The 27,822-nt window shown below is 40.1% G+C and overlaps 1 protein-coding gene across 1 annotated transcript; it reads right to left on the reverse strand.

The window, feature by feature from the left end:
• Positions 1 to 1,069: 1,069 nt before the first annotated feature.
• On the reverse strand, positions 1,070 to 27,710 carry TBC1D31 (TBC1 domain family member 31). Its single transcript, XM_062627088.1, has 22 exons — positions 27,488 to 27,710; positions 25,462 to 25,608; positions 24,872 to 24,987; positions 22,924 to 23,102; positions 18,560 to 18,711; positions 18,004 to 18,163; positions 17,567 to 17,767; positions 16,220 to 16,393; positions 15,313 to 15,392; positions 15,064 to 15,210; positions 14,661 to 14,794; positions 13,546 to 13,679; positions 12,789 to 12,968; positions 11,571 to 11,803; positions 10,824 to 10,976; positions 9,546 to 9,681; positions 8,515 to 8,607; positions 6,253 to 6,393; positions 5,011 to 5,205; positions 4,438 to 4,588; positions 2,506 to 2,622; positions 1,070 to 1,443 (listed from the first exon to the last, which is right to left on the reverse strand). Exons 1-22 carry the CDS (start codon positions 27,562 to 27,564, stop codon positions 1,307 to 1,309), a joined length of 3,237 nt encoding a protein of 1,078 aa, XP_062483072.1. The 5' UTR covers positions 27,565 to 27,710; the 3' UTR covers positions 1,070 to 1,306.
• Between the last annotated feature and the right edge of the window lie 112 nt (positions 27,711 to 27,822).

Here is a 27,822-nt window from a genome sequence, read left to right on the forward strand (position 1 = left end):
TGAGGTGTTTGGGCATGGGGTCAGCCCCACTTCTGCAGTGGGCTGTGGGCCCCACAGCCAGGTAAGGGGCATGGACCAGGGGCTGCCAGAGCCACAACAGGGTACAGGCTGTGCCTGACTGGAACACTGCTTTGTACATTTACAAATGTAACCTTTTACAAACCTAAGTGTGTAACATATGGCCCAGTGCGCTGGCCAAAAGCTTCGTGGGTTTATTTTTCCGCTTTAAATATAATCATGTGCAAGCTCCAAGACAGTCATCAGAAAAGGATCTGCTGCTACTTCTGCCTCCCTAAGATGATCACTGCCTGTTGCGTTTTATTCTCTTTGAAAAGAAATGATGCCTCTTCCCCACACTCTGCTGACGGTTCTGGTGAGATTTCTGTGAAATGTGGCTGTTACTAATGTGACCGTTTCTGGTTCCAGACACAGAGGATGCCAATATGAGGGTAAGTAACTACTGGTGCACATTTAAGTCTTTATGTGATAAAGATCTGCTGGTTCAGAGCCACTGCCTGGGTCTGGCCTCAGCATGGTGCTTCAACACGCATGGGGCACCACAAGCAGTCCTGCTGCAATACTGCTACCCCAGAGCTTCCCCCCATGGGAAGTAGAACAAATTAAATTCCAGGTCCTCATATTTTTACACAGCCAAATCTACTCTGATATCAGCATCATGTGTAGCAATTGCGAGTGATTCACTTTTTTACTCTGCCTCATTCTTTTCTAGTGTACCACCACATAATGTTCTACTCTTGGTATAAGCATTAGCCAGTGAAATCCAGCCGAGCAGCATCTCCTCTTCCCTCTTTCTCATGAAACAAACCTGCTAATACGTGTTAACAACTGTGGGTAGCTCGAGCCACGGAGGTGCCACAGGCTCTCTGGGCTTTGTTCTCAAGTGGTTGGCTGTCAGTGGAAAGGATATTTTCTCCAATTGCAAATTTCACTGCTGCAACTTGCAGAATCTACTTAACACATCACTGCAAAACCCAACATTTTAACAGTGGTTTCTTTCTTCAAGTCATGGCATCTACCAGGAGAAATGATACAAATACCACAGGTGTAATAACATGATGGCAAAAAATGAGTTTATTTTATAAGTAAAAATAGCATTATAGTTACTAAGAAAATTAGAAGGTTACAAACAACACACATTTTTATAGTCAGCATTTTTATTTTTATATAAAAATATTTTTGAAGGCCTTTACTATAAAGAATCTCTGATCCCTAATTGTACTATACATATTTAGCATTCCACTGATGAATAATTTGAATGTACAGCTGAGGTCCAGAGCAAACCATCTCAAGGCATCCATGGTGTAGCTGGGAGTCGAGCTGGAGGATGTCTGGTTCTAGCCTGTGAGGTCAGCCTTTGTCTGAGCTGTCGGACTTCTGCCATCAGTTCCCACTCTTGGCGTGCCAGGTCTCCTTGTCTCCTGTCTAAATCACAGAACGGTTTGGGTTGGAAGGGACTTTCAAGATCATCCAGTTCCAACCCCACTGCCATGGGCAGGACACCTTCTACTAGACCAGGTTGCTCCAAGCCCCTTCCAGCCTGTTTTTGAGCATTTTCAGGGATGGGACATCCACAGCTTCTTCAGGCAACCTGTTCTTATGTTTCACCACCCTCACAATGAGAAGTTTCTTCCTCATACCTAATCTAAATCTACCCTCTTTCAGCTTAAAGCCATTGCCCCTTGTCCTTACTCTTTGGGACCATATAAAAAGTTCCTCTACAGTTTTTTTGTTGGCCCTTTAGGAATTGCAAGTCTTCTCTAAGGTACTTCAGCCTGGAGAAGAGAATGTTCCAGGGAAACAAGAAACTCACACTTAACATTGCAAGTAATGATTTTTCACAAGTACTGTGAATGCTTATTGGAAAGCAGATATTTCTGGCATAGCAATGCTATGTTTTATTACTACCACTGAGGTGAAACAGACCTAAGACCTGTAAAAGCAAGTTCTTTGAAAGCAGTGCCTTTCTTTTGTTCCAAAAACGTCCGATGCTGGGGGATCGCATTGGCCAGCCATAGATAATGTGTTTCCTGTTGTATACAGAGCTTCATACCTAAGACACATATGGCTTAAAATTGTGCTTTCACACAGAGCAGCTAGGACAGCTCAGAGATAATGACTGCAGACTATAACTCTTAGTAAGACTTCGATGAAAGACAGTTCTACATCGTCTTAACATCCCCAAATCACATATAACTATGAAGACAAAAAAAAAAAAGCACAGGTAAAATGATAGGTCAGAATGGGATTAAGCTGAGCTGAGGTTTAATACGACTGATGTGGCACCCTCCAGGCACTTCCTATCTGTGCTGCCCCTGCTAGCAAAGACAGTTTTTTCAGGAGTGGAATAGAACACAACAATAAACTGGTTTACTACCCACTAAACACCTACACAACTAATAATGACTCAATTGCACAATGAGCTGTTCCAGTCATGCTTCTGAAATGAAATGTGAAAGAAAGGAGGGTCCTAACTTAGGAACTTACCATGTAATGATGACTCTGATGAGGATAAATCATTCAGACAAATGTTTCCAGACCTTCGCACCTGCTGGAGTTCTACCCCTCTCTCTGTATGTCCAGTCTTTAAATCAGGCAGTCTCTCTATGGGGATAGAGAGAAGGATTCTTTGTAAATTAAACTGAAAGTGTTTAAAATTCTAGTGAATTTTTCTAGCTTGAGGTGAAACAGTTTTCCTCCAGGAAGCAAAACTGGAACAGTCATTCACCCCAGCTAATGGCAAGTACAATTTGCTGAGAATTAGAAGTCAATGTTCCTACTCCATGGGTCAAAGCTATGCATCACTGCATTTCATTTTCAGAAATTATGGCTCCAAATGTGCTGTTTCTTCCTGTATAATTAATCTTCTGACAAAGATCATGTGGATTATGGCTACTCCTACTTCCAGTTTTAGGAGGAGACACCCATTTTAATAATTTCCAGTTGCAAATTGCTCTATAGTAAAACCATTAGGGAAATAAGGGCAAAGTCTGAAAACGTTCACCCAAAGCAATACTAATCACTAACTATTAATCACCAAAGTTGTGTGGAGATGGGGGAATAGTAGAAACATCTGCAAAACCATGCAAAATATAGCACTTGAGAAGGATGTGCTAGCCAATGCTGGAAGCACATAAGTGTTTTTTCCCTATGAATAAATACTTGGCAAAGTCACTTCTCATTCTAGTACTGTATGTCAGTCACCACAGGACAATGTTATCTGACAGAGGATTTTTAAGGGAGTACGCCCTCAGCAAGTTTGCCGAGGACACCAAGCTGTGTGGTTCGGTTGATACCCTGGAGGGAAGGAATGCCATCCAGAGGGACCTTGACATGCGTGTGAGGTGGGCTGATGCCAGCCTCATGAAGTTTAACCATGACAAGTGCAAGGTCCTACACCTGGGTCGGAGCAATCCCAGACACAGCTACAGGTTGGGCAGAAGAGATTCAGAGCAGCCCTGTGGAGAAGGACTTGGGGGTGTTGGTTGATGAGAAAATGAACATGAGCTGGGTTCAGTGTGCACTTGCAGCCCAGAAAGCCAACCGTATCCTGGGCTGCGTCAAAAGGAGCGTGACCAGCAGGTCAAAGGAGGTGATCCTGCCCCTTTACTCTGCTCTTGTGAGACCTCACTTGGAGTATTGTGTGCAGTTCTGGTGTCCTCAACATAAAAAGGACATGGAACTGTTGGAACAAGTCCAGAGGAGGGCCATGAGGATGATCAGGGGACTGGAGCACCTCCCATATGAAGGATAAGCTGAGAAAGTTGGGGCTGTTCAGCCTGGAGAAGAGAAGGCTGCATGGAGACCTCATAGCAGCCTTCCAGTATCTGAAGGGGGCCTATAGGGATGCTGGGGAGGGACTCTTCATTAGGGACTGTATTGATAGGACAAGGGGTAACGGGTTAAAACTTCAACAGGGGAAGTTTAGACTGGATATAAGGAGGAAATTCTTTCCTGTTAGGGTGGTGAGGCACTGGAATGGGTTGCCCAGGAAGGTTGTGAATGCTCCATCCCTGGCAGTGTTAAAGGCCAGGTTGGACGAAGCCTTGGGTGATACAGTTTAGTGTGAGGTGTCCCTTCCCCTGGCAGGGGGGTTGGAACTTGATGATCTTAAGGTCCTTTCCAACCCTAACTATTCTGTGATTCTATGATTTTACATTTGGCGTAAGCTGAGCTGAACCTGTGCTCCTACCAAAAATGCCGTTTATATTGCTGCAAGCCACACAGATACCAAACTGAGATTCTTTTCCAATTCTGGCTGATACACTGGTTTCATGAAAGAATACTGCCAAAAAGCACTTACGTAAAGGAGTTAAACTTAAGTTTATTCCTAATATTGGGCACTTAGTTTTTATTCAGTTGCTGAATGCTTCATGCCAACACCCACACAAGGAGAACTGCCATTATCTATATGCTCACCAAAATAGCCATCTTCTCTTTGCAGCTTTTCGGCCACTTCTAATGCCTCATTCATTTTGCCTTCCAAAAACTGCTTCCTGTGCTCATCTGCAGCAGCAGCAGCCTTCTGCTCTTCCTCCAGTTGAGTTTTTTTCTGTATAACTTCTTCCCACTGTGCAACAGGGAGATTAAATGTGTCTTCAACAGATGTGTTGCAAGGAAAACACAACAAATAAAACCATCTAGATTATTACAGATTACACGTCACCTTTCAAATATATGTTATTAAACTAAGTGAATGTTTCTTTTGAAAACGTTTCTCATTCAAACACCTAGAGAAAGGTAAAAAGTCTTGGGTCAGAGAAAAAAAGAAAAAGAGAGGAACTTGGAGAATTAGCAACGTCTTTCCTAAGTCTAAAATATCCTCACCAATTTGCTCTAGTGCCTCCAGAAATTTCCAGACAAAACAGGAAAGGAGATTGCTAACAAAAGGTATTTTTTCAGTACCTTTCAGGTTTATGCACCACCACGTTATGAGCAAAAGACAGTTACATTTGTGTCAGTCTCACCTAGAAAGAGCAATAGTGCAAGTACCTTTTTTTCTCCTGCTTCCCTCATGGCCTTGAGCAGTTCAGCCTCTTTCACCCTGTTGTCATGCAGGAGCTTGGCTATCTCTTCATAACGCTTCTCTCGGGCCTGGTCATCATGCCTTAGCTTATGCAACACCTGCAACCTCCAGTCGGTGTCGAGGAGTTTCTGCTCTGCTTGGGCTAAATTTTCTTCAGCCACCTAATAAAACATCCTTCTTACCATCAATCCACTTAGTCTCTTTCAGGTACACAGCCTTACCTACAGATAAGGTAAGATGAACTGACATGTTCTCCAGTATCACTCTTAGATGCTCCTGCTGGGAGACTTTACCTGCTGAGCTACTCCTCCTTTCACTGCCACAGGCTGTCTCATCTATCAGGGCTTTCTTCTGCTGCTTCATCCTTGTTATTCTTTCCCTTACTGATAGGCTTTGTTTTGTTCTGTGTTTTGTTGGTTTTGGGGTATTTTAAAAATCTTTTTGAATAAAGCATCAACTCTCTCCATGATTTTGGGAGTTTAGCTTTCTGAGCATGCATTTAATATGACTTCCAGGTGCAATTAACATAAGACTGATACCTGGATGCCAATACTTCCACCCACGTCCATCTGCTTCCAAAAATCAAAGGCTGTTTACAAAAATTCAGACCCATATGCTTATTTCTAGACAAAATATAAATGCAGATGCCAAGCATATGGGCAGTGGGTTAGCTGCAACTATTTTTCCAACTGTGCAGTTACAAGTTCTGAGCTTGACAATCTGAACAATTCCTAATGTCAAGCTAAACACATTCATTACTGTGATCTGGAAGACAGCTTCTACAGCTGAATTTCCTGCCAAGTACTACCAACTGAAAGTTCCTCTGAGGCTTACTTTTGTTTTATTATGGTTGCAAATAAAACATGTTCCTTAACAGGAGGATGACTATTTTGAAAAGCACTTCTGAATCTTACTTCTATATGCCTTACTTACAGGCCTTCTAAGTAAAGCAAATATTCATGGCAGGCCCAGAGAATTTCAGTATTATATATAGCTGTTTGGACACTTCATTCAGATCTTTGAAAACCTCAAAACTTTAGACATATCATCACAATCTATTAGTACAGGTATCTGGAAATAAAATGCCTTTAGAAAATATGTTCGCATTACCTTCAATTAGTTAATTGCTGTTAAGATATTAACTAGAACTACTTGTACAGTTAGCATACTAACTCCCCAAAATACACATTAAGACCCAATCATCTTACCATCTGAGGTTTCTGTTTGTCTTCTCTATGTATTTTCATCAATCTCTGTACAAGATGATCTTCCAGATCCACCTTTCTTCGGTGGGCATCCACCTCTTCTTTCATTTCCTTTTTAGCTGTCTCTTGATCTTTGATTAGATGCTGCCAAACACACAAATGTAAGTTATTGTTGCTAAGCTACTAACTCGTGTAATTCTGCCTCTTTAACATTTATTAAAATTTCATTAAACAAGTATTTGAATATATCCACAAATCTCATCCTACTACGTATCATAATTGTGCAAGAAAGTGATATACCCTGCTGCTTTATCTACTTGGAATTACTCTAAGCCTGAGTCATCACAGTGGTCTTTGCAGGTTGATACTGATATAATTCCATTCCCTGGGTTACAGTGGAGCATAAAAGCAGAATTCCAACTTAAATTAATTAGATTCATTGTGAAAATATTCTGCACTTTCATGGCACACTTTAGCTAAAACCTCAAAATGTTTCACAAATACAAATCATGTTTCATGGTAGGAGGCCTTATAATGAACACATCAGCATCTTGACTGCAGATTATTTGCCAAAGTAGCATGAATCAGCAGTAGATCTAGAAATATAATTTTAGCTCACACCACCTTTTCTTCTCATTCATTTGGACATAACCTGCACACTTTTCTGGAGAAGAAACAACCCTTCCCAGGCCTGCAGGAAATCTATTGAGCTGTGTCAGCACGGTTCTGAAGCAAAGTTAGCACACTCAGCCTTCTAAGCCTGAGTACAGCCTCTCACTAACGGCAGAGAAACAGTTCAGGATGTGACAGGCAATGCCTGTCTACCCAAACTCTTGTGGGCAGACATATATCCTCAGTTAGTTAAATAATTGCTACCTTCCTAGCCTAAAGAGGACGATCACTGGAAAATTAGTTCCCTTAAACAGCTGACTTTACATGTACAGGAACACAAATGAGTTCAGTCTGGTTTGCATTATGTAGCCACAGTGCAGCTGGCTGTGTATTTAATAAACACTAAAAGAAATTTAGCCCAGCGTAAGTTATAAAAAGGCTATGGCCAAAAGCTTTAAAAAGCCAAATAGAAACAAACACATGCTTCCGTATGAAGATAGGCTGAGGAAGTTGGGGCTGTTCAGCCTGGAGAAGAAAAGACTGCATGGAGACCTCATAGCAGCCTTCCAGTATCTGAAGGGGGTCTAAAAGGACGCTGGGGAGGGACTCTTCATTAGGGACTGTAGTGATAGGACAAGGGGTAATGTGGTTAAAACTTAAACAGGGGAAGTTTAGATTGGATATAAGGAAGAAGTTCTTTACTGTAAGGGAGGTGAAGCACTGGAATGGGTTGCCCAGGGAAGTTGTGAATGCTCCATCCCTGTTGGTGTTCAAGTCCAGGTTGGACAGAGTCTTGGGTGACATGGTTTAGTGTGAGGTGTCCCTGCCCATGGCAGGGGGGCTGGAACTAGATGATCTTAAGGTCCTTTCCAACCCTAACTATTTTCAGAATACGGGTTAGCTATCTGGATATCTGCCTGCATTCTATTGGATCTATACATATGTGAGAGGGGCACATGTAAATGTGATTTTGAAACACTAAACTTAACTGTTTCAAACCAAAACAGACATTACTAAGGCCTTCCATTGGCAGCCTTGCTTTTTAGTCATTTATAATAATTATTTATAATTAGTAACCCATATTTAATTTTAAATGGTATTATTGATTAAAACCCTTTACTATTCAGTCGTTATATTTCTGAATTATAAGTCAATCGTTTGAGAAAGGAACTGCATATTCCCCACAAATCATCCTTTCCTTTTTGCTTAATGTTGTCAATTAGACATTTTTTCATCAACTACATCAATCTGCTATACTGTTCTCTCCAGAAAATGTAGACTATCTGGATATCACAGATGAAAACGTGGGAGTTTCTGGGATGAGGAACATATTGTTCTAGACTTAATTCTTATTTACATGTTCCTCACTTTTCTCAACACACACCTAAACCCCGCAACAACCATGTGGTACCTGTGCACAAGAGAAGAATAAAATAGGGAGGATATGGGCATTTTGTCTCAGAAAAACAGGTAACAGTGAGTTCTACCAATGTTTTTATCAGAGGGTTTCTTCTAAAAAAGGTATCGGAGAAGAAAGGGGGGGAAGTCCCCCTTTCTCCTCACAAAATCTGGTTGAATGAATACAACTGAATCTGAGAAATGTAAAGGAAGAACCATAAGATATAAACATCTGTAAGGTTCCCTAATAATTACCTGCTCAAAAAGATGTCTTTGTGATTCAAGCTCCATCCATCGTACTTCTACATCTTGAACAGTAGCAGCTGTTTCCTGCTCTCTCAGGGATGCCTTGAGGAGAAGAGAAACACATGAAAATACAGGAAGGGAGAAAATCTTCTCTCTTAAAAAAACAGGATCAGGGAGAATGTCCAAAATCCCAAGCCATACCTTACTTCTAAGTTCTAGTTCACTTTCTGTCATACCATGAACATGTAATGGAATATGTTGCATATCAAAAGCACAGGGCAAGATGGGGAAGAGGCACATAATAGTTTTGCATTCAGCCAGGCATGTTAGGGAAGTATCAGGCTTTATCTAGTGCTAATAACCTGCCAGATGCAGTTCCAAATTAAATAAGGGGTCTCTGAGCCCAGAATGCTGTGGAGGACAGTACACAAGAGAGGGAAGTGGCCACTCTGCACCTGGCAAAACCTGTGCTGAGTTGGAGCTAATGAATCTTATAGTGCCCTCACTGCAGAAACAAGCACACAGCTGCACTGTGCTCTGCGAAGTGTGGTGCCGAGACACAAGGAATGGCTCTGCAAAGAATTTATGCTCATGAGGTTAAACTTCCATTCTCAGCATCTGCATGACATGATGCCTGTATTAGTAACATGGGAGCAGAGCCAGGCCTGGCTAGAGACCTCGGTGGAGTCTCGCCATCAATGGCAGAGTTAATCTGCAAACTGGACATACAGCCCAGAGGCAGCTGAGAATTCACTAGTCCTTTAAGGACCTCAGTACGTTTTTCATCACTGCCAATATACAGATGAATCTGGCTTTTCCCAGGAATTTTGCCAGTTAAAGCAAGTCAGCGGAACACAGTTAAGTGCCAAATAAAACTGTTAAATTATGTGTTTACCACTTAAAGCAGTCCATTTGATGCTAAATACACCTCTGGACTCACAAATCACAGCACATCAACTGAAATTTTAGTTATGCTTTTTTTCCTTGCTTATTTTAACTAATAAACCTTCAAGAAAATGATTGCTTGAGCAATACTCAGCTTTTCTTATGATCTCATCATTAAGACGGTTCAGTTCCATTTGACACTGATCTTGCTGGTATTTCAGAAAACGCCTTCTCGAAGCATCTAGAAGTTGTAGTTCCTTTACTTTCAGTTCTCGTTTCACAGCAGCTAGTCTTCAAAGCAGAAACAAACAGAAACAAGAGAACTTGTATATATAAAAGGTCAGTACCACAGAACACAAACTTGCTTTGCAGATATTCATTAGTTACTATGGGCTAATCTCTAACTTAGAAAGCTTAGGACAGTTGCTTTCATTCCTGTAAGTTGTCCAGTTTCCATTTACAAGACAAAATTAAATTCACAGACACAGATATCCTCTAATAGCAATGTACCTAATAAGCTTTAAGATCTGTGCCCTACTTTTGTTCTGCTTTAATAAGCACTAATTTACTACTTCAACCATCCAGAACTAGAAACAATTCCTTAGAATAATTACCAGTGCCTTGGTATCTCTTTCTGCACAAAATTAGTCCTAACTTTACTTGGAAAATATCAAACTCTTTCAAGGAACACAACTACAAACTCAAGCATTAGTCTGCAAGAAAGGCTCACTGCCTTTTACAACTTACTCTGTAGGTTATAGAGGTTTAAGAGAAGCACTTGCAGATGCAGCACTTATGGACATGGTTTAGTGGTAGAGTTGGTAGTGTTATGTTAATGGTTGGCCCCAATGATCTTAAAAGGTCTTTTCCAACCTAAGTGATTCTGTGGTTATGTGCAGTTGATCTAAAAATCTATGGAGATGTTGAAATTTCCTTAAACCTTTACAACTGCAAAATATACAAACTAACAGCTCAGCTTCAGTACTATAACAACTCTTTACTCAGCAACTGACACATAAAGCAGTGTTCTTTCCAATTCCACTAGAAACCCAAGGATTTGTACAATCACCGATACTGTAAGGGACTCCTATATTTGCAATGTGAGTCTGCCCACAGTATGAGGCTTAAGTCTCAGTGTGCAAACACACAGCAATTGACTGTTTATGAGCATTCACAATCCAAAGAGACTGACAAAAGGCTGCGAGCCAAGACAAAACTATGAAGTGACTTGGCTTCTAAGCTAGTTTATTCCCTCAGGCAGGGCAGTAATACAACCCATATCACTTCATTCCCACACCAAAATCTGACCCACCAGACCACACTGTTTTCCCACATTGCAATTTATACAAATTAGTGGTTATTTCTTCTTTACTCATGGCTAAAAATGTAATAACAGGGTACAGTAGCCAGGCCCCTACTACTTCTTATAATACCTCTGCCTCTGTTCTGCCAGCTTCTCTTCTTCTTCCAGCAGAATTTTTCGCCTTTGTTCTTCAGCTTCTCGAAGTATCTCCTGCTTTCGGTACCAGGCTTCATCTTCTGCTTTATGTTCCTGTGCTTTAACTTCTAACTCATGTGCTAATTGTCTAAATGGAAGATGACATTAATAATTCAAGCCAAGAATCAAGAACTTACTTGATTATTTAGAATTTGATGACTATACTAGCAAAGAATTGCTGAAATGTGATGTCATGAATGGGTATGGCATCCCCTTTATGTACTGATAAAGTGAAGAGAAAGAGTTACAATACTGACTGTTAGAGACAACGGAGCATGTCAGATAACTGTAGATATTTTCTTCCTCACATTCGTACCAAAAACTATTTTCTAAGGGTGCTTTGGCATCATGGTACCCACTGATTTCAATAGCAAGCTAAAAACTCCAGGCCCTTCACAAAGTTGCACATTACAAGGCGAACAGTGGTTTAGGCTCTGACTTATAAGCTTCAAAGTTTGAAGACTTGTGGCCCAATATTTTCTGTGAATTAACAAACAGTTTTTAAGAAAAGACTGCCAATTTAACTTAAAAATGTGTCAGATCAAACAATTCTTAACCTTTAACAGCTATTTAAAGTCATCTTCCTGAATTTTGTCTCTCTTCTCAAGCATACACATTATAACAGAAAAAGGCAATTGTGTCCCTCCCAGTCCGATACTGTCTTCAACCTTCCCATTAATACCTCTCTCGTAAGTATTCAATTTCATCCTGTCTGATCCTTTCCCGTTCCCGAGTTTGATAATCCACAATGAACTTTGGATATTTATTAAATACAGGGTACTGTCCTTTCGTAAGTGGTATGAAGTCATCAAGCATACACTGTGGATGGATATCTAGTGGTGTAGCCTCCATAAGATGATAAGCTTTCTTAATCACAACATTAATGTCCAGGTTGTTACGATGATGAAAGAAATACTGTAAGAGACATGTTTCCATTTACATTCTACAAAAGATTAAGCAAATTCTTAATATGTCTATATGGGAATAATTAGGTAAATTAGCAAGTTCTGTATTTCAAAAGTTGATTTAAAAGGGTTTACTAAGTTACCCCTACCACTTAGTAAAGTATCACTGGTTAAAATGACTTGATCCAAACCTCTTCAAGTTGTAAAAATATGCTCTGGTTCTTTACCTTCTTTTCAAATGGGAGTTGCCTATGGGATCTAGAAAGCTAAGTGTGAATTTTGAGTGTTCAACTGCCTGCACAGACTCTCCTACCACTGAATAAACCTTCCTCAACTTTTGGTGCTCAAACATAAAGCTTCAAAGTTCCTCTTCTTGCAGGACTTCTCTTCCTGTCAATGACCTTAATTCACCTAGAAAATCTTTAACATAATAATGTTGGCTGTTCGATGTCTGTCGATGACAGACGCACAAGCACAGTTTCAAGGTGGAATCCTTTGTTTGCCTACAGAGATATTTCATATGAAAAACCCTCCTCCTACGTAAGGCTAAACATAAGCAAATATTTTCACTTAGCTTCAGAGAATGTCAAATAATATTGTCTAATTTTGTAAATCGGCAAAATAATGAAACATGACAGAATGATAGTGCCTTGTCTCCATGGACAGAATCTCAGCAGATCCCCAAGACAAGGCAGAATTATTTTGTTGTTGATGAACAACTACTGATGTTTACAAAATGGCTTTTAGTGCCATTAGAAAGCTTATGAAAGCTTTTAAATATCTTGTTGCATGAAACTGCAGGAAATTGCTCAATGTTTTACTCAATTATTGTATATTTGTCAGGTACCAGATGACGTTGTTTGGAAACACTTTATAATATATTAATGTCCTTCTGTTGCGGTTACAGCTGAACCCAGGACACCTTCTAACCTCCATAACAACAAAGTTACACATGTCTCTGTAGATACTGACTTAAATAGGAAGAAGATTTTTACCTCAAAATCTGCTGTTTGGTTACAGTGAAGCAAGGGAGCTCTGGAACACATGATATAGGCAATGACAATCATTAGAAAGTATGAAGGATGGTTGGAGAAGATATTGTCAAAGACTTTCAGCCATTCTTCTCTTGTTAGAACCTCAGAGAACAGCGTTTCTAGAAGAGGCCAAGCATAAACCTGCATTATTTGGGAAAATTGGCAAAATAATCCATTAGTATATTTTTTGACATTCCATTTAAAGAAGTAACATGAATTTTTCTTGCCTTATACCAAGAATCTATCAATTTATTACAGAAACAGGTAATAATTTAGAGTATTTGAAGATAAGTTATATCACCCACTACAAACATTCAAAATTAACATGGGTAGGTTAAAAGTAATTTTTTTATTTCACTGGATGTCTAAATCTTCTGTTTAGATTTGTGAAGCTAAAATAATCCCTAATGATAAATAAGGATTACAAAATTAATTCTTCACTGTCCACTTAAAAAAATACAGTTATAATTTGATGAAGAGATTTTCAAGCAATGTGGACTCAAAAGCAAATGACTTCTAACTATGATAGCATGTATGAGATTTATGATCATGGAAAATGAAAAGCTGCAGGAAAGCAATGATATATTCTCTACACTCCTATATAATCCACTGTTATTTAATGAGAACTCCCTCAAAAAGAACTATGTCAAAATCAAAGACTAGTGCACTGTCATTCACTGCAGTTTATTTCATATACTAAAGTTGGTTAGAATATTACCTGCGAAGTCACACTGTATTTTATTAAATGCTGAAGTAGTTCTTTGTCATGATGTGCCAAAACATTTTCCATCATACCAAGGACATTAACTGGAGGATTGGGAAAATACTCAAACCAGTGTTGACAAAAATTAACTGAAAGAAAATAAAAAGCCCAACATGATCCACTGTAATCCAGAGCAATGGACTCTTGACAAACTTAAAGTTTAGTTATAAAGGCTACGAATTTAAGAGGTGGTTTTAGGCAGCAAAACCTACTTAATTTACTCCCAATCTCTCCTCTTTCCTTGCATTTACTTCTAAACCATGCCCACAGTTCACTGCTGCTCCAGCTGCACTAGCATGAGTGTTTATGTCAGTTCACTTTGCCAGACTGAAGAACTAATCCGGCTCAAAAATAAAAGAAGTCTGTGAGCTGTGGGATGAAGTGGTTGGAGGCAGATGGGAATACTTACACTGGTATTTGTGTCTTATGAAACTACAGCCTGGATCAAGTAATTTTTAACATACTAAGAATAATTTCAGTAAACTTGGATACTTACTCACTAACAGCATGTGTTTGCAAAGTGGGTATGTATGCTTGGCAGCACATATCTTCTGTAGACTTAGCAGCAGCTGCAACAACTAATTTAAGTGCAAAGCACTTTAATTTAGAATGTTTCTTCAGAACACAGCCATAGCCAGCTTTCAGCCAAATGTCTAAATTGGAGTTACCACATGCTTAGGACAACTAAACACAGTAAAACCTTAACTGAGATCATTCCCTTTTGACTGGGAGCGGGTGAGAAGGTGGGTGGGTGGGACTACTTTTCCCACGTCTTAGGGAGTGCAGTTATTATACTGGATGCACTTGGTTTTGCTGATCAGACCTTACAAATACTACTAACTTTTTTTGCTAGAAACACTGCAAAAAGAAGCCTAATGTTTTGATTTATTTATAAGCAGGGTTTTGTTCTAAGCATACAGTTGTTACCTATTAATTCCTGGCAACACCTTCAGAAGAGAGCCTGGTGACCTCTTAGGAAATACCTCACTCATTTCATCAGGAAAAGCTCTTTTGCATGGGAAAGCTTAAACATGTTGCAGCATAGCTGAGTTTTTAAAATCACTGTTTACCTACTACTGTAGCAACAACTTCAAAGCAGATCAGCTGGTTGTTCTGGAATAATTTTACAAACGGGAACGCCAGCAAAGGAATATAAGGTGTCTCAGCAAAGATAGCAGACCAGTGAGCTAGAGCTGATAAGGTCCTGTAGGCAAAAGCAAACAAAGATGTAGAAAACATCGATCCAAAACCAAACAAAAATATAATATGCATTTTAGAACCACAACATAGAAAGACTGTGTAAATGACAAGGTAGATGCAGAATTTGATGAGTTACAAAAACAAAATTGCATAAGCACACTACTAGATCATTCCACAATTTTCCTTACAGCTGATTCCAGCTATTAGATACATTTCAGATCAGTATATGATAACAAAAATCTGTATTTAAGTAAATCTAAATATGTATTTTACCTCTGTAAAACTCTCAGAAGTTTCCTATTTTTGATGGGATACTCCTTCTGAATATTCACAAATGCACTGTGGGTACCCTTATCTATTAGGCTACTGAATGCCAAGTGGTTTTCAGGAAGTTGTAATAAGGAACGCCAAACAAACATCCTGCAATTAAAATGCACACTTAATCAAGCAACTTCTCTTTCATACGCCAGTAAACACAAGCACTTTTGTCTTGTGCAAGCATGAACATGCACACAGAAATACCTGTACTTTGCTGGATATTCTCCAAATCCTTTCAGTAAGGTCTGCAGACGTTTCTTGTTTAATCCGCCTGGCAATTCGTTCTACAACATAGGGGATCAACAGTAAGTGTAAGGATTTCTATCACATAATATCTTTGCTCACTCTCTAATCCATGACAGTAATTAAATAGTGAAGTTCCTAACACAGAATCATAGAATAACACATACTCCTGTTACATAACCCTAGGTATTTCAACAACAAAAAAGATAATTCAGATCATTCACCTACTACTGAACTCAAAGAACAGCTACCACTGATTTCAGTCAGAAGCACATTAGACCCAAGTGACTAAGCTATACATTACTAAATAATGGATATAGCCAAACCATAAGGAATACTGACAAGAAGAATAGATCATATTGCAATGAATGTTACAGGTAGATATACATAGATACAGATATGTGTCTGTATATATATGTGTGTATATACATGAGAATATATCTACACGAGATGCAAGATAAAGAGAAGATGGCACAGTGATGACAGACGGGAAATAAATGTAACAGAAACACATCTAAAGAATTAATAAAAAAATTAATGACTTCTAGACAGACATTTTAGAGGTGCAGTTCACTAGCAATGCAGCATATCTGATCTAGCAAATATCCAAGTATGTCACAAGGTGCTTGAACAACTTCAGAGGTAGCACAAGCTGACTGGAGGCAGCTCTGCCTGAGTCCCATACAGGAGTATGGGCTAAACAGAGAGAATAAAAGGTACTAGAATTCCCTTGATTCCCTCTCTGCTCAAACATCCAAGTGAATAAGTGCCTGAACTTACTCTTTAAAGTAAGAAACTACATACTTTTTTTGCAATGAATTTTAAATGCTGCAGACTGGAGAAGAAAATAGCCACAGCTTCTTCCTACCTCTTTATTTTCAAGTGATGCGTTCCCTTGCAGTTTCATCAATCTGGTTCGAATTTTGCTTCCTTTGGATTTACAAGGCCTCTTCGACCTCTCTGAAGTCACTCTCATGGTCAATTTATTTGCCTCTGTTGTGCACTTGGACCAATCTTCTACTTTGAACACGGGGGGTGGAGGCTAATATTGAGTGAAAATACCTCTGTGAAAATATCTCCATTAAAATCACTGTAATTTGTTTATTCTATGTTATGCCATATTTTTGAGCTTGGTGGCCATAACAAGAGACACATTTATACCATAAATAAACACGTATGGTCTGTGTACTCCTAAATAAGTATGCCAGAGAATAAAACTGCTGTATTAAACTAGAAAGACTGTGAGAAAGTTTACAGAGCTTCCAAACCAACCCAAACATCATGTTATTTCCCTGCTTAGCAAACAAAGAAATATAATTTCAGTGCAGTATAAATGTGTATCATATCCTCTTCAGGTTATTTACTTCTAGTGTGTTTCTCAAGATCACTAGAATAGTTTGCATTTCTATAGCACCAGTTAAAAAGAAAACAAAAGCCCTTTACAAACTTTAATTAGTCTTCAGTGTCAGCAAGGCATTAATTCAGTGTTGGAGATTGGGAAAGCAAGTAAGTGGATATCCCAGGTCATGTCAAACCGGCAGCAGAAGTGTAAATGGAATGCATGTGTGACATCTCTACACATCCTTCCTCCGCTCCAACTCCATCATTATCCAAAGCTGGTTACTGTTTACTTCAAAGGCATGGTGATTAAAGATACATGGAATTCTGGATTTAGAAACCTGACTCCCATTAATAAATTACTTTAATAAAATAAGAACTGGTATTTAGAACATTTGTTACTTAGGAAGGATTAGGAGTATGATTGTGTCATAATGATGGATGCTGGCATCCAATAACACAGTAAGAACAACAAAATCATAGTGACAAAAGCACCATTCATGCCTGTGGTTTTAAAGAGCATCAGTTGCAAAACACCTCCTATAGGAAACGGAACAGGAGCAGCATAATTATGCTGTTTCCATCTCCCACAGAACTTCTTTATAAAGTGGTCCATACAAACTGCTGTAGAAAGAAATACCATTTCCCCCTCTACCCAACACCAGAAACACAGTGTTATATATACTTTAAAACATCATACTACTTGACAGGCTGGAGTAACTATGAAGGAAACTCTACAAACTACTTTTTCTTTATTGGTAGTGTTAAATATGGCACTCCAACACATCTGCAAACTACTCCTGATACAAAAGTTACATAGACAAGTATCAACTTTAATCGGATTTACTGCTGTTTGAAGAAATATAAAACACTCTACCTTATTTCCTTCTTGAGTCAAAGCTCGGACACTGTATAAAGTCAGGCTACCATTTTCCATTACTGCTGCAATATACCTCCCATTGGGGCTAATCGCTGCTGTACTAATTCCCTCTTCGTTACTCCCAATGTCAAAAAGAAGTTTGCATGTTTCTATATTGATAAATCTCATAATATTATCTTGACTTAACACTCCAAGGACCTATAAGTTAAAAGGTTTCATCGATTAATATTGTCAATGTAAAATAAAGAGGAATGCCCAATTCAGCAATGACATTCTGTTAAGTTAAAAGAGCAACTGAGCGAACATTTAGCACAGGAAGTTTCTTTTAGCATGGTATGGGCCCATATCCCCAGCATCCCCCCAAACTCCTCAAAGTATATGCATTGAATCAACTAGCCAAATATCCCAGTGTTAAGCTTTGTACATAAACTGACCTGGTTGGAGCCCCCATCAAAACTGTCAGGGAGGAATTCCAGATGACGAACAGCTCGTACTTTTGGAGGCATTTGGATTATTCTTGTCAACTGCTTTGATTCTAAACACCATAAGTGAAGCTGATTTGATTTTCCACCAGCTACAAAAATCCGGCCATCTCTGGATCCCGATGAGATAAAGTTTCCATCAGAATACTATAATTCAAGTTTGTATTAGCCAAAAAAGAGATTGTACGTTTTCTTCTATGCCCTCAAATCACTTTTGCATCTGCCATTATTCCTGTTCTACTCTCCTGAAAGAACAAAATAGCTCCTAAATAATAAAATTTGCTTTTGCAAAGGATAAATTTTAATTTAGTGGTCACTAAAAATCAGCTATGGGACTGTAATAAAAGCTGCTATCGATCCTTGCTGAAAATGTCACAGCAGAATTCAAAAGCTTATCCCAGAATATAGCTCAATACTTCCACAAAACATTACAAGAAAGGAAAGAAAACCTGTTTTAAAAATGCAATTTTTGTAGTTTGCCTTTAGAACGTTAAAAATAGCAATTTACCTGGTAACTGCAGAGGCTTTATAAATTAATGCAGAACCTTCTACAGGAGTTGGCAAACGGTATTTACAGTGAAGAGTATCGAATTCCCATGCAAAAACAGAATTGTCTTTGAAACAGCTGAGGATGGTGTTACTCAGTGGAAGAAAAAAAACCTAGAAGAATACATAAAATTAAAAAAAATGGAACATACTGTCAAGGAAATACCCTTTAAATTGGACCAACGTGCACAGCAAAATAAAACAGTGAAGAACCATGACAGTCTGGGTATAACTGTAACTGCAATGCAGCTGCAATGGAAGGCTTAGATCCCCCCTGTCACAGCCTAGACAGACCCACTCTCCCTCACACTGGTTCAGACTTGCACCCTCTGCTAAGCCAGTTTAACTCAGAAAAATGGAGCATACCTTTATCTGTATTATTTTTATGTCTGTTAAACTGTCTTATGGAGGTTTCGGATGAGTGCCAGAGAGGGCATAATATAAATGGTGGGAACATGAATCCAGGAGGAGGAGTGGATGGGAAATGTGAGCCAGAACAGCTCACTGAGTAACCGCTTGTTGCATCCTCTACAAACTAGCTTCAGCATTCAGATAGTGCCAGCAGTCTGTAAATGCACTCTGTGAAGCATTCATCTCTAGATTTTAACTTCTCAGTTTTACATACAAAAAAAGTAAAAAACGCTGTAGAAAGTTTAGCAATGTATCTCCAACTACAAAATGCAGATTTTACTGCGAGGATGAATGAAGACAAAACCGAAAAGCTTGTAAATATATATTCCTTAAATTAGTCTGAACATGTTTATTGCTTATGTGTAATCTGTTTCAATAAGGAAAAAAAGGATTATTTACAGTTTTGGATGTCAGCAGATACATTCTTGTTTAATGGTAAGTTAATGGTTTAGATGAGAGGTTCTATTTTGGCAGCAGCACATGCAACTTCAGCAAATTCCTTGTACCTATAATTCCAAAGGCTAAACAGGAAATGTCTTCTGCTATGTGAACATTAAGGGACTACCTGAAGTACTTACTGGCTGAGATTAACAGTCAGTGCTATGAAGTTCAGAATTTTGGTCTGAATGGCCTCTTGTGCCTTGAAAATCTGTAAATCTGGATACATGGGATGGGATTCATCTCACTGAATGTTAGTGACTGAAAGTTGGATGTTCAGTCCAAATTAGTCACTTGACAGTGAGCAAAAGTTATCTGTGGGGAAAGAGTTACCTTATCTACCAGAGTCATTTATCTTCAGACAGAGCTGCCTGTCCTCCTGCAGGGACCCTGAGGAAGTCTAGACAATGAAATGAGAGCAGATGTCTATCATGCAGATAGATGAAGTTTAAATTGTGATAAACTGGAGTACTGAACAGTTCCTCATTTTCTGCTTTGCCCTATAAAAATACCACAGGATGGTTGCAAGCAGCCGTTGAATAAGCAGTGATGCTTTGGAACTGGTCATTGTAAATGTCTTCTTAGCTCTCTGATCTCATTTTTTTTTCAACTGCTATTCTTGCAGCATGCAGCTCAGTTTCTGTCTTTTTAAATTAGCTTTTCCCCATGCCAACTTCACAGAAGGTGTATGTTGGAGTGCAAATGGGTTTAAGTGAAGAGGCACAAAAAAGCACACTGCAGAGATTGATGTGACACTTCTATGACAGCTCAGACAGCAAGCAAGAATCCAACTTTGGGCAGTGAGTGTCAGGACTGTGGTTTAATAATAAATGTGATCTTCAATAAAGCATTTATCTGTATGTCTTAAATTGTGACATGGGAGTAAATACCATCATTTCTCTCTACCCTGCTCTCGTGAGACCTCACTTGGAGTATATGGTACAGTTCTGGTGTTCTCAACATAAAAAGGACACGGAACTGTTGGAACAAGTCCAGAGGAGGGCCATGAGGATGATCACGGGACTGGAGCACCTCCCATACGAACACAGGCTGAGAAAGCTGGGGCTGTTCAGCCTAGAGAAGAGAAGGCTGCTTGGAGACCTCATAGCAGCCTTCCAGTATCTGAAGAGGGCCTATAGGGATCCTGGGGAGGGACTCTTCATTAGGGACTGTAGTGACAGGACAAGGGGTAACAGGTTAAAATTTGAACAGGGGAAGTTTAGATTGGATATAAGGAAGTTCTTTACTGTAAGGGTGGTGAGGCACTGGAATAGGTTGCCCAGGGAAGTTGTGAATGCTCCATCCCTGGCAGTCAAGGCCACGTTGGACAAAGCCTTGGGTGACATGGTTTAGTGTGAGGTGTCCCTGCCCATGGCAGGGGGGTTGGAACTAGATGATCTTAAGGTCCTTTCCAACCCTAACTATTCTATGATTCTATTCTAAAGACAGGAAAATGAAACCTGGATAAATTGGATTATTTGCATAAGCAGAAATGGTAGAGCAAAACAAAAAGTGCAGGGTCTTGATTCCTAAACAGTGATTTATTCATTCAATCACAGTCACTATTGTTTGGATTTAAAGGTTGTTTCCATACTGTAACATCCTGATCCTACCAAATTCCAAGAGCTACTTATCAGTAAGAAGTACCTACACAGATACTGAGCATTAGGAAAATCCTGTCCACTAAAGAAATGCAGCCATCCTTGGAGGGAAGACATAATTATTTTAGCAACGTGCACGGCTGAACACTTTAAATAAAACAAACAAACAAACAAAAATCGATTCATGGTCTTCCACAGTAATTGTTAGGTGACTATTTCAAGCTGACAAAATTTCTGCCTGACCTAGAACACGGTGAAGACACTTAAATGAATAGCCTTGCTCTGCAAAATCAGCATGGCTGCTTAGTGACCAGCAGGGTGAGAACTTTGGTTTGAAGTGGTGTTTGTAAGACTATTCACTGCAGAGCAGCACACGTGTAAGCAAACCTCAGGCGTTGCGTCAGCATTTTCTGTAGTACTTACGCCAAACTTTGACATGGGGTGGCGCAGGTAGACCTGTTTAAAGCAGCGTTAACACTAAGACCTACTTAAACCACCCCCTGACACAAACATGTCACCTTTCTCAGCTTCTGTGTTGTTCCAGTATAAGTGTCATGCAAAGAAACCACAAGGCTGAAAAGCAGCAATTTCTTTTTGCTGAGTTACTTTTCAGCTTTGTTTGTTCCCACATCCAGTGTTTAGCATGTGTAGAAAGAAGAGCAGCTTTGGAACAAGCAGCTGAATGAGGTAGGTGATGGTGACTGTCTGAAGTCACTATTATGACAGTAAAACTATTGTTTTGTATGGTTTTTTTTAACAACACCCTTAAATCCCAGTATCATTTAGTTTGGAATCACTCCCTGGAGGTCCTCCAAGCCCACTGCTGGTCAAAGCAGGGTCAATCAAAAAGACATCTCCAACTTCCAGATTAAACTGGGTTAGTCAAGGTCATCCCACAGGGATCTACTTGGCTGGGGAGCAGCTCTGTGGAAAGGGACAGACAGCTCTGTGGAAAGGACATCTGTGGGGTCCTGGTGGACACAAGATCAGTATGAGTGAACAGTGTGCAACTGTAGCCAAGAAAGCCAACAGGATGCTGAGGAACATCAACAAAAGCATCACCAGCAGAGATAAAGATGTAAGTTTCCCACTCTACTCAGCGTTTGTCAGGCCACACCTGGAATACTGTGCTCAGTTTGGTCCCTGCTATACAAAAAAGATGTGAACAGGCTGGAGAGGGTCCAGAAAAGGGCCACAAAGGTGATCAAAGGACTGGGAACTGAGAAGCCTGCCCTATGAGGAAAGGCTAAGAACTGGGTTTATTCAGCTTTGAGAAAAGAAGGTACAGGGGAAACCTTATCCCCATGTTCCAGTATTTAAAGGGTGGCTACAAAGAAGATGGAGACTCCCTTTTTATAAGGAGTCACATGGAAAAGACAAGGGGTGATGGGTACAAGTCAATCCTGAGGAGATTTCAGCTGGACACAAGCAGAAAATATTTCACAACAAGAACAATCAGTCACTGGAATAATCTCCCGTGGGAAGTGATGGATTCCCCAACACCGGACACTTTTAAGATTCAGCTAGGAAGGGTGCTGGGACATCTAGTCTATGCCATGCTTTGCCTAGAAAGGTTGGACCAGAAAATCCTTGAGATCCCTTCCAGCCTGGTATTCTATTATATCCAACCAAGTTTTGAGTATCTCTAAAGACAGAGGTTCCTTAAAAGTTCCCAGCAGATCTCTGCAGCTATTGAGTCATGATTCCAGTCATCTGGGTGACATGACAGGATGACAGTTAAGGAAATATACCCAAAAACCATACAAAAGATTCAGCTGTATTTTAAAGAATATTTTCAAATATTGTGATTTTAAAATGCAGTGTCACTCCTCTTGAGGTATGTTTGTTCACCCTTTAGCAACTGCTCTTCACTTACCTTCTGAATGCCCACAGACTGACGAACATTCAGCTTCCTTTTTCTCTGAAAGGTGTCCAGGTCCCACAGTTGTGCTGTATCAGTGGATGTAGTGATGGCATACCTGCCCGAGCCATGGACAGAGATGGAAGTCACTGAAGAATCATGTCCTCTCATCCAACTAATCAGCTCCTTGGTTTCTGCAGGGGTTGATGAAAAAAAATCAAAAGATAAGAAAGTCATTCAAAGTGAATCAAATTTACTCTTTATTGACAACACTGCTGTGAAAGAGACTTTTAAGCATACCTCTTATATAAGCATTTACCATCACAGACAAGAAACAAACATATCAGTCTTCATATAGCTGTTACACCTCAGAGAAATATAACCATCTCCTCATCTCCAAGTAACAATTTTCATAAATTATTCTCAGTTTCACACAGGAAACCAACTTCACAGAATCACAGAATGCTTCAGGTTGGAAGGGACTTTAAAGATCATCCAGTTCCAACCCTCTGCCATGGGCAGGGACAGCTTCCACAAGACCAGGTTGCTCCAAGCCCCATCCAACCTGGCTTTGAACACTGCCAGGGATGGGGCAGCCACAGCTTCTCTGGGCAACCTGTGCCAGTGCCTCAGCACCCTCACAGTAAAGAATTTCTTCCTAATATCTAATCTAAATCTGTTCTCTTTCATCTTAACACCATTCCCCTTTGTCCTGTCACCATCTGCCCTTGTAAAAAGTCTCTCTCCAGATTTCTTGTAGGCCCCCTTTAGGTACTGGAAGCTGCTCTAAGGTCTTCCTGGAACCTTCTTTTCTCCAGGCTGACCAAGCCCAACTCTCCTGCACAGACTTGTTTAATTTAACCTAAGAATCAGTCTTAAAAAGTCATTAACACTGTGATCAGGTAAGATTATCAAATTATCCACAATAATCTCTAGAAGTTGAGACTCAATGTTCTAGTTAAAATTCTCCACTTGTTTTTACTTGTGGACAATATGTATGAGTGACTACACAACCACTTACAGGTAAAAGGAAGAAAGGTGTAATGACAATGGGCTATGACTATAGAAAGGCACAGTCAGAAAGCAACACCTCAGTAATTCTTTTAGAGTCTGAAACATTCTTATGCTGTATATTGCATACTAAGGAAATGGTTCTTCTTACTACATTGTCTCCTATTTGTGACTGCATGACCACTAATCTTCCCTCAGCAATCAAACTGTATTTGTGGCAATTACACTATTTACACTGGGTAGTTTGTCTGACAGCCCATGGGGTGGTTCCAGCTGACCTGCTGCTGTGCTTACAGAGAATTTAGTGCTTGAAAATATCCACCCAGGAGGCAATGACATAGGATTAGAGAATATGGCTTCTACAGAAGAAGGTAAAGCCCACCAAGTAAGTATTATGTAATACATCTCTAAGGATAATTCACCCATTTAACTTCTAATCAAGACAGAGACATGCAGCTGGCCTGTAAAGTTCATTTTAAATATCTACAGTATTTAAATAATACAGATCTACTTGCATATTGATAGTTCTTTTAGTGTATACTGCCTCTTTGTTCAAATATTTTACTGTAAATATAATTAATAACTGGTTCATTTGCAACTGAATTTGGTTCAAATTCATACTTCCAACTGATTTAGGGTTGATTTTACATGTATGTTTGCTCATTCTAAGCAAACATACCCAGAATGACTTTAAAAAAGGTAACATACATAATTGTGATCCTGTGCTAGACTTCAGTTAACCAGATGCCTGTGTGACTTGAGAAACTTTGACAATGCAAAGGGTTCATTTACCCTCAGGACTATAACCCACATGGGCTCAAACTTTTCTGGTTTTGGCATAAAATGCACAGTAAGCTTTCCATCAAAAATCTTACCAAAATTTGACATAAACACTAAAATTATACATGTTTTTCTAGCAATCCAGATCATAAGCCTTCAAATATCTCCTTACCTGTATCAAAGCACTTAACAGAATAATCTGCCAAAGCCACCAGGAATTCTGTCTTTCTGCGAAGATTAAATGCCAAAGCAGTGCAAGCCTGCATTGTTCTCTGAACAAGGCTGAACCTATTTCAAAATACACATTCTCATTGCGTAAGGAAACTCTGGTTCATAATGTCAAGTGAAGTAATAACTTAATCAGTTTCAATACAATTCACTGAGAAAAAAATAACTCAAAAGGGAGCAATAAATCATATCTCATTATAATAAATCTAAAAATCAATGCTAATATTTTAAAACAGTATGAAATTTAAAAGACTGATTAATATATTTCTGCAAATGGCAACATCAGGTCTAGATAATTAGTTCATGGCTCATAGGTACCATCCAAAGAATAACTCCGTGTGGTAAAGTTATATGAAATTGTTGCCTGTTCAGCTCAAAGTTAGAAATTTCTGATCTTTTGGAGCAGCTATCTCCATATTCATGGAAAACTGAGGGGTAAACCCAGGCCTGTGGCATGCTACCCAAGCAAGTTCGGTTCCCCTGAATGTTACAGATGTCAAGACAATTAACATGTCTTGATAGAAATGTTCTTACCTGTTTCCATTCAAGTCAAAAACATATATATTCCCTTGGTAGTCTCCAGCAAGTAGAGAATCCCCAGCACTGTCAAAAGCCATGTTCAGAAAACGTATTGTCTTTGAATGGTATCCTTTGACACTATGAATTATGTTTACTAGGACTCTGTGAAGAAAGCAAGCAAAACAACCATGGTTAGAATTGGTTTATTAGTATGTTTCTCCAAACCTAGGCTTCCTAGTTATGGGTTTACAATTCTAATTATTCAGAGTGTTCTATGAAAAAATTTTCCTTGAAAAAACACATATTTTTAACATAAAAAATATACTAAACAAAGGAAGTCATTCACTGTATTGGACAGTAGTTAGGAAACATGTAAAGCAGATAGGGGAAATCCACCATTCACTATTCTTTTATGGGGTGTCTGGTTAGTAACAGTAGCATATATGCTGATGTATCTTCTACCAGTCTAGAGGCAGGCCCAATTCAGCACTCTGGAACCTGGAACAACAAGGAACCTGTATTATCACTGTAAAGAAATACACTAGAAAACTCAGAAGCTATAAATCACTGCAAGAAACCAGTTGGATTAGATGTGGGGGAAATCGGTTTTAAGACCACTTTTTCCCCAGAGTCGTCAAAAGCATGAAGAAAGTTTTTTTTTATCATTACTCATCTGATATAATGTAATCTGACTTGCTGGTTCTTCTCATTTTATCCTTGTAGCATGCTGTCAGCATAAAATGGAGCCTGGTGCAAGAACCAAAGCCCACGTGCAGACTAAGTTGTAAGAAGTTTTTTCAAGGAAACAGGACATTAGGATTTGGGAAATCTGCTACTACTAGATTCTTTTTTGCTAACACTGGGCAAACCAATTATTTTCTGTCAGCACGTAGATATTTAGTTATACTCTGAATTTACATCCAAAACTGTATAGGGCATCTGCAGGCTGATTAGAGATTGCAGGGCTTTTGCCAAATACTGTGACCACAGCTATAGAAGATGCTAACAGCTGTCTGAGACTTCAGTTTCTAAGAGGGCAGAACACACAACCCAGCACTTGCATGCAACTGTTGGTGTATACTACAAACTGTGAGTGAATATGGGAAGAAGCCATGCAGTCATGGAAAACTAATAGCACCTCATTCTATTAAGCCGATTCTTATCTGCAGTAAAAGGAAAGGGCCATAGAACTGAAATTAGAAAGATGTTAAACTACCCTAAACTATAATTAAAGTTTAGTGATATTAGGGTCTTTAATATAATAAAAAGCCACAACTGAAGCATGACTTCTGAGTTTAAAAGTACCCTGAAATGCAAGTATTTATCAGTGTAGCTACAGCATCTCACAGGACTTTCTCAACATCACTCTCTGCCTTTCAAAAGTTCTTTGACACAACTAACCCAGGAGAATAAAGTTAGGAGTTCACAGAGCTGCATCCAGATTCCCCAGTTCAAGCAACATACAAGTACCCCAAAGCAACATTCACACTGCTGCTCTTCAGCTTGGGCCAGATAGTATTTTCATCTCCTGTCTAAATAACAGAATGGTTTGGGTTGGATGGGGACTTAAAGCTCCTCCAGTTTTAACTCCCTGCCATGGGCAGGGACACCTTTCAATACACGAGGTTGCTCCAAGCCCCGTTCAACCTGGCCTTGAACACTGCCAGGGATGGGGCAGCCACAGCTTCTCTGGGCACCCTGTGCCTCACCACCCTCACAGTGATTAAAGTCTGGGAATCCATCAATGGCATTTTGTCCAGTACAATTAAAACCAAAAAATAATTGGGATGACTGCCCACGTTGAGAGCATCTCTGATTGCAGCCTCCTTGGGGACCTGCTCCGCCTTCAACGGGGATATACTGCAGAAAAGCTCAGGTGGGCTCCGGACAGCCCTACCCGCTCCGTTCCCTGACCTCGGCCTCTCCTCTGCAGCGCAGCACCTAAGAGGGCCATGGCGGCCGGGAGCCCGGCACTAAGTCCTGGCAGCGCTGTGCGAGATTGGACCGGCCCTGCCCCGCCACCGCCCTCCCGTGCCGTTACCCCCGCGGTGCCGCCGGGCTGGGCTTGCGGTGCCAAATGAAGCCATCCTGGCGGTCGCCCAGGTCGCAGCTCTCCATGCTCAGCCCTAAGCTGCCGCTCCCGCGCTCGCCGCCTTTCCTCACGGCTCCTCCAACGGCCTCCACGCGGGGGGCGCCGCACGCATGGTACAGCCCACTCCCGCTTCACCAATGGAGAGCAGTAGGAAGGAAGCGGTTGTTTCCCCCCCAGATATCAGCCTGCCGGGGAGTGGCACTGGCGGCATCGTCACCCGGCAACGGCACTGCCCCTCTTCCGGGAGGCGGGACTTCCGGCACTGCAGTTGCCCGGCCGCCCAG

Source organism: Pezoporus occidentalis, unplaced genomic scaffold (assembly GCF_034315485.1).
Source record: "Pezoporus occidentalis ecotype Australia unplaced genomic scaffold, CSIRO_AGI_Poc_V1 ctg3, whole genome shotgun sequence".
In the NCBI taxonomy this organism is placed as follows: domain Eukaryota; kingdom Metazoa; phylum Chordata; class Aves; order Psittaciformes; family Psittacidae; genus Pezoporus; species Pezoporus occidentalis.

Excerpts from the sequence above, each read along its gene's own strand:
- TBC1D31 (XM_062627088.1), bottom strand. The coding sequence starts at position 27,564 with ATGGAGAGCTGCGACCTGGGCGACCGCCAGGATGGCTTCATTTGGCAC. Across the intron at positions 14,795-15,063 it reads CTTCTGAGAGTTTTACAGAG|GACCTTATCAGCTCTAGCTC; the intron begins GTAAAATACATA and ends TTTTGCCTACAG. Across the intron at positions 8,608-9,545 it reads ATGATGAGATCATAAGAAAA|GCATCCCTGAGAGAGCAGGA; the intron begins GCTGAGTATTGC and ends CTTCTCCTCAAG.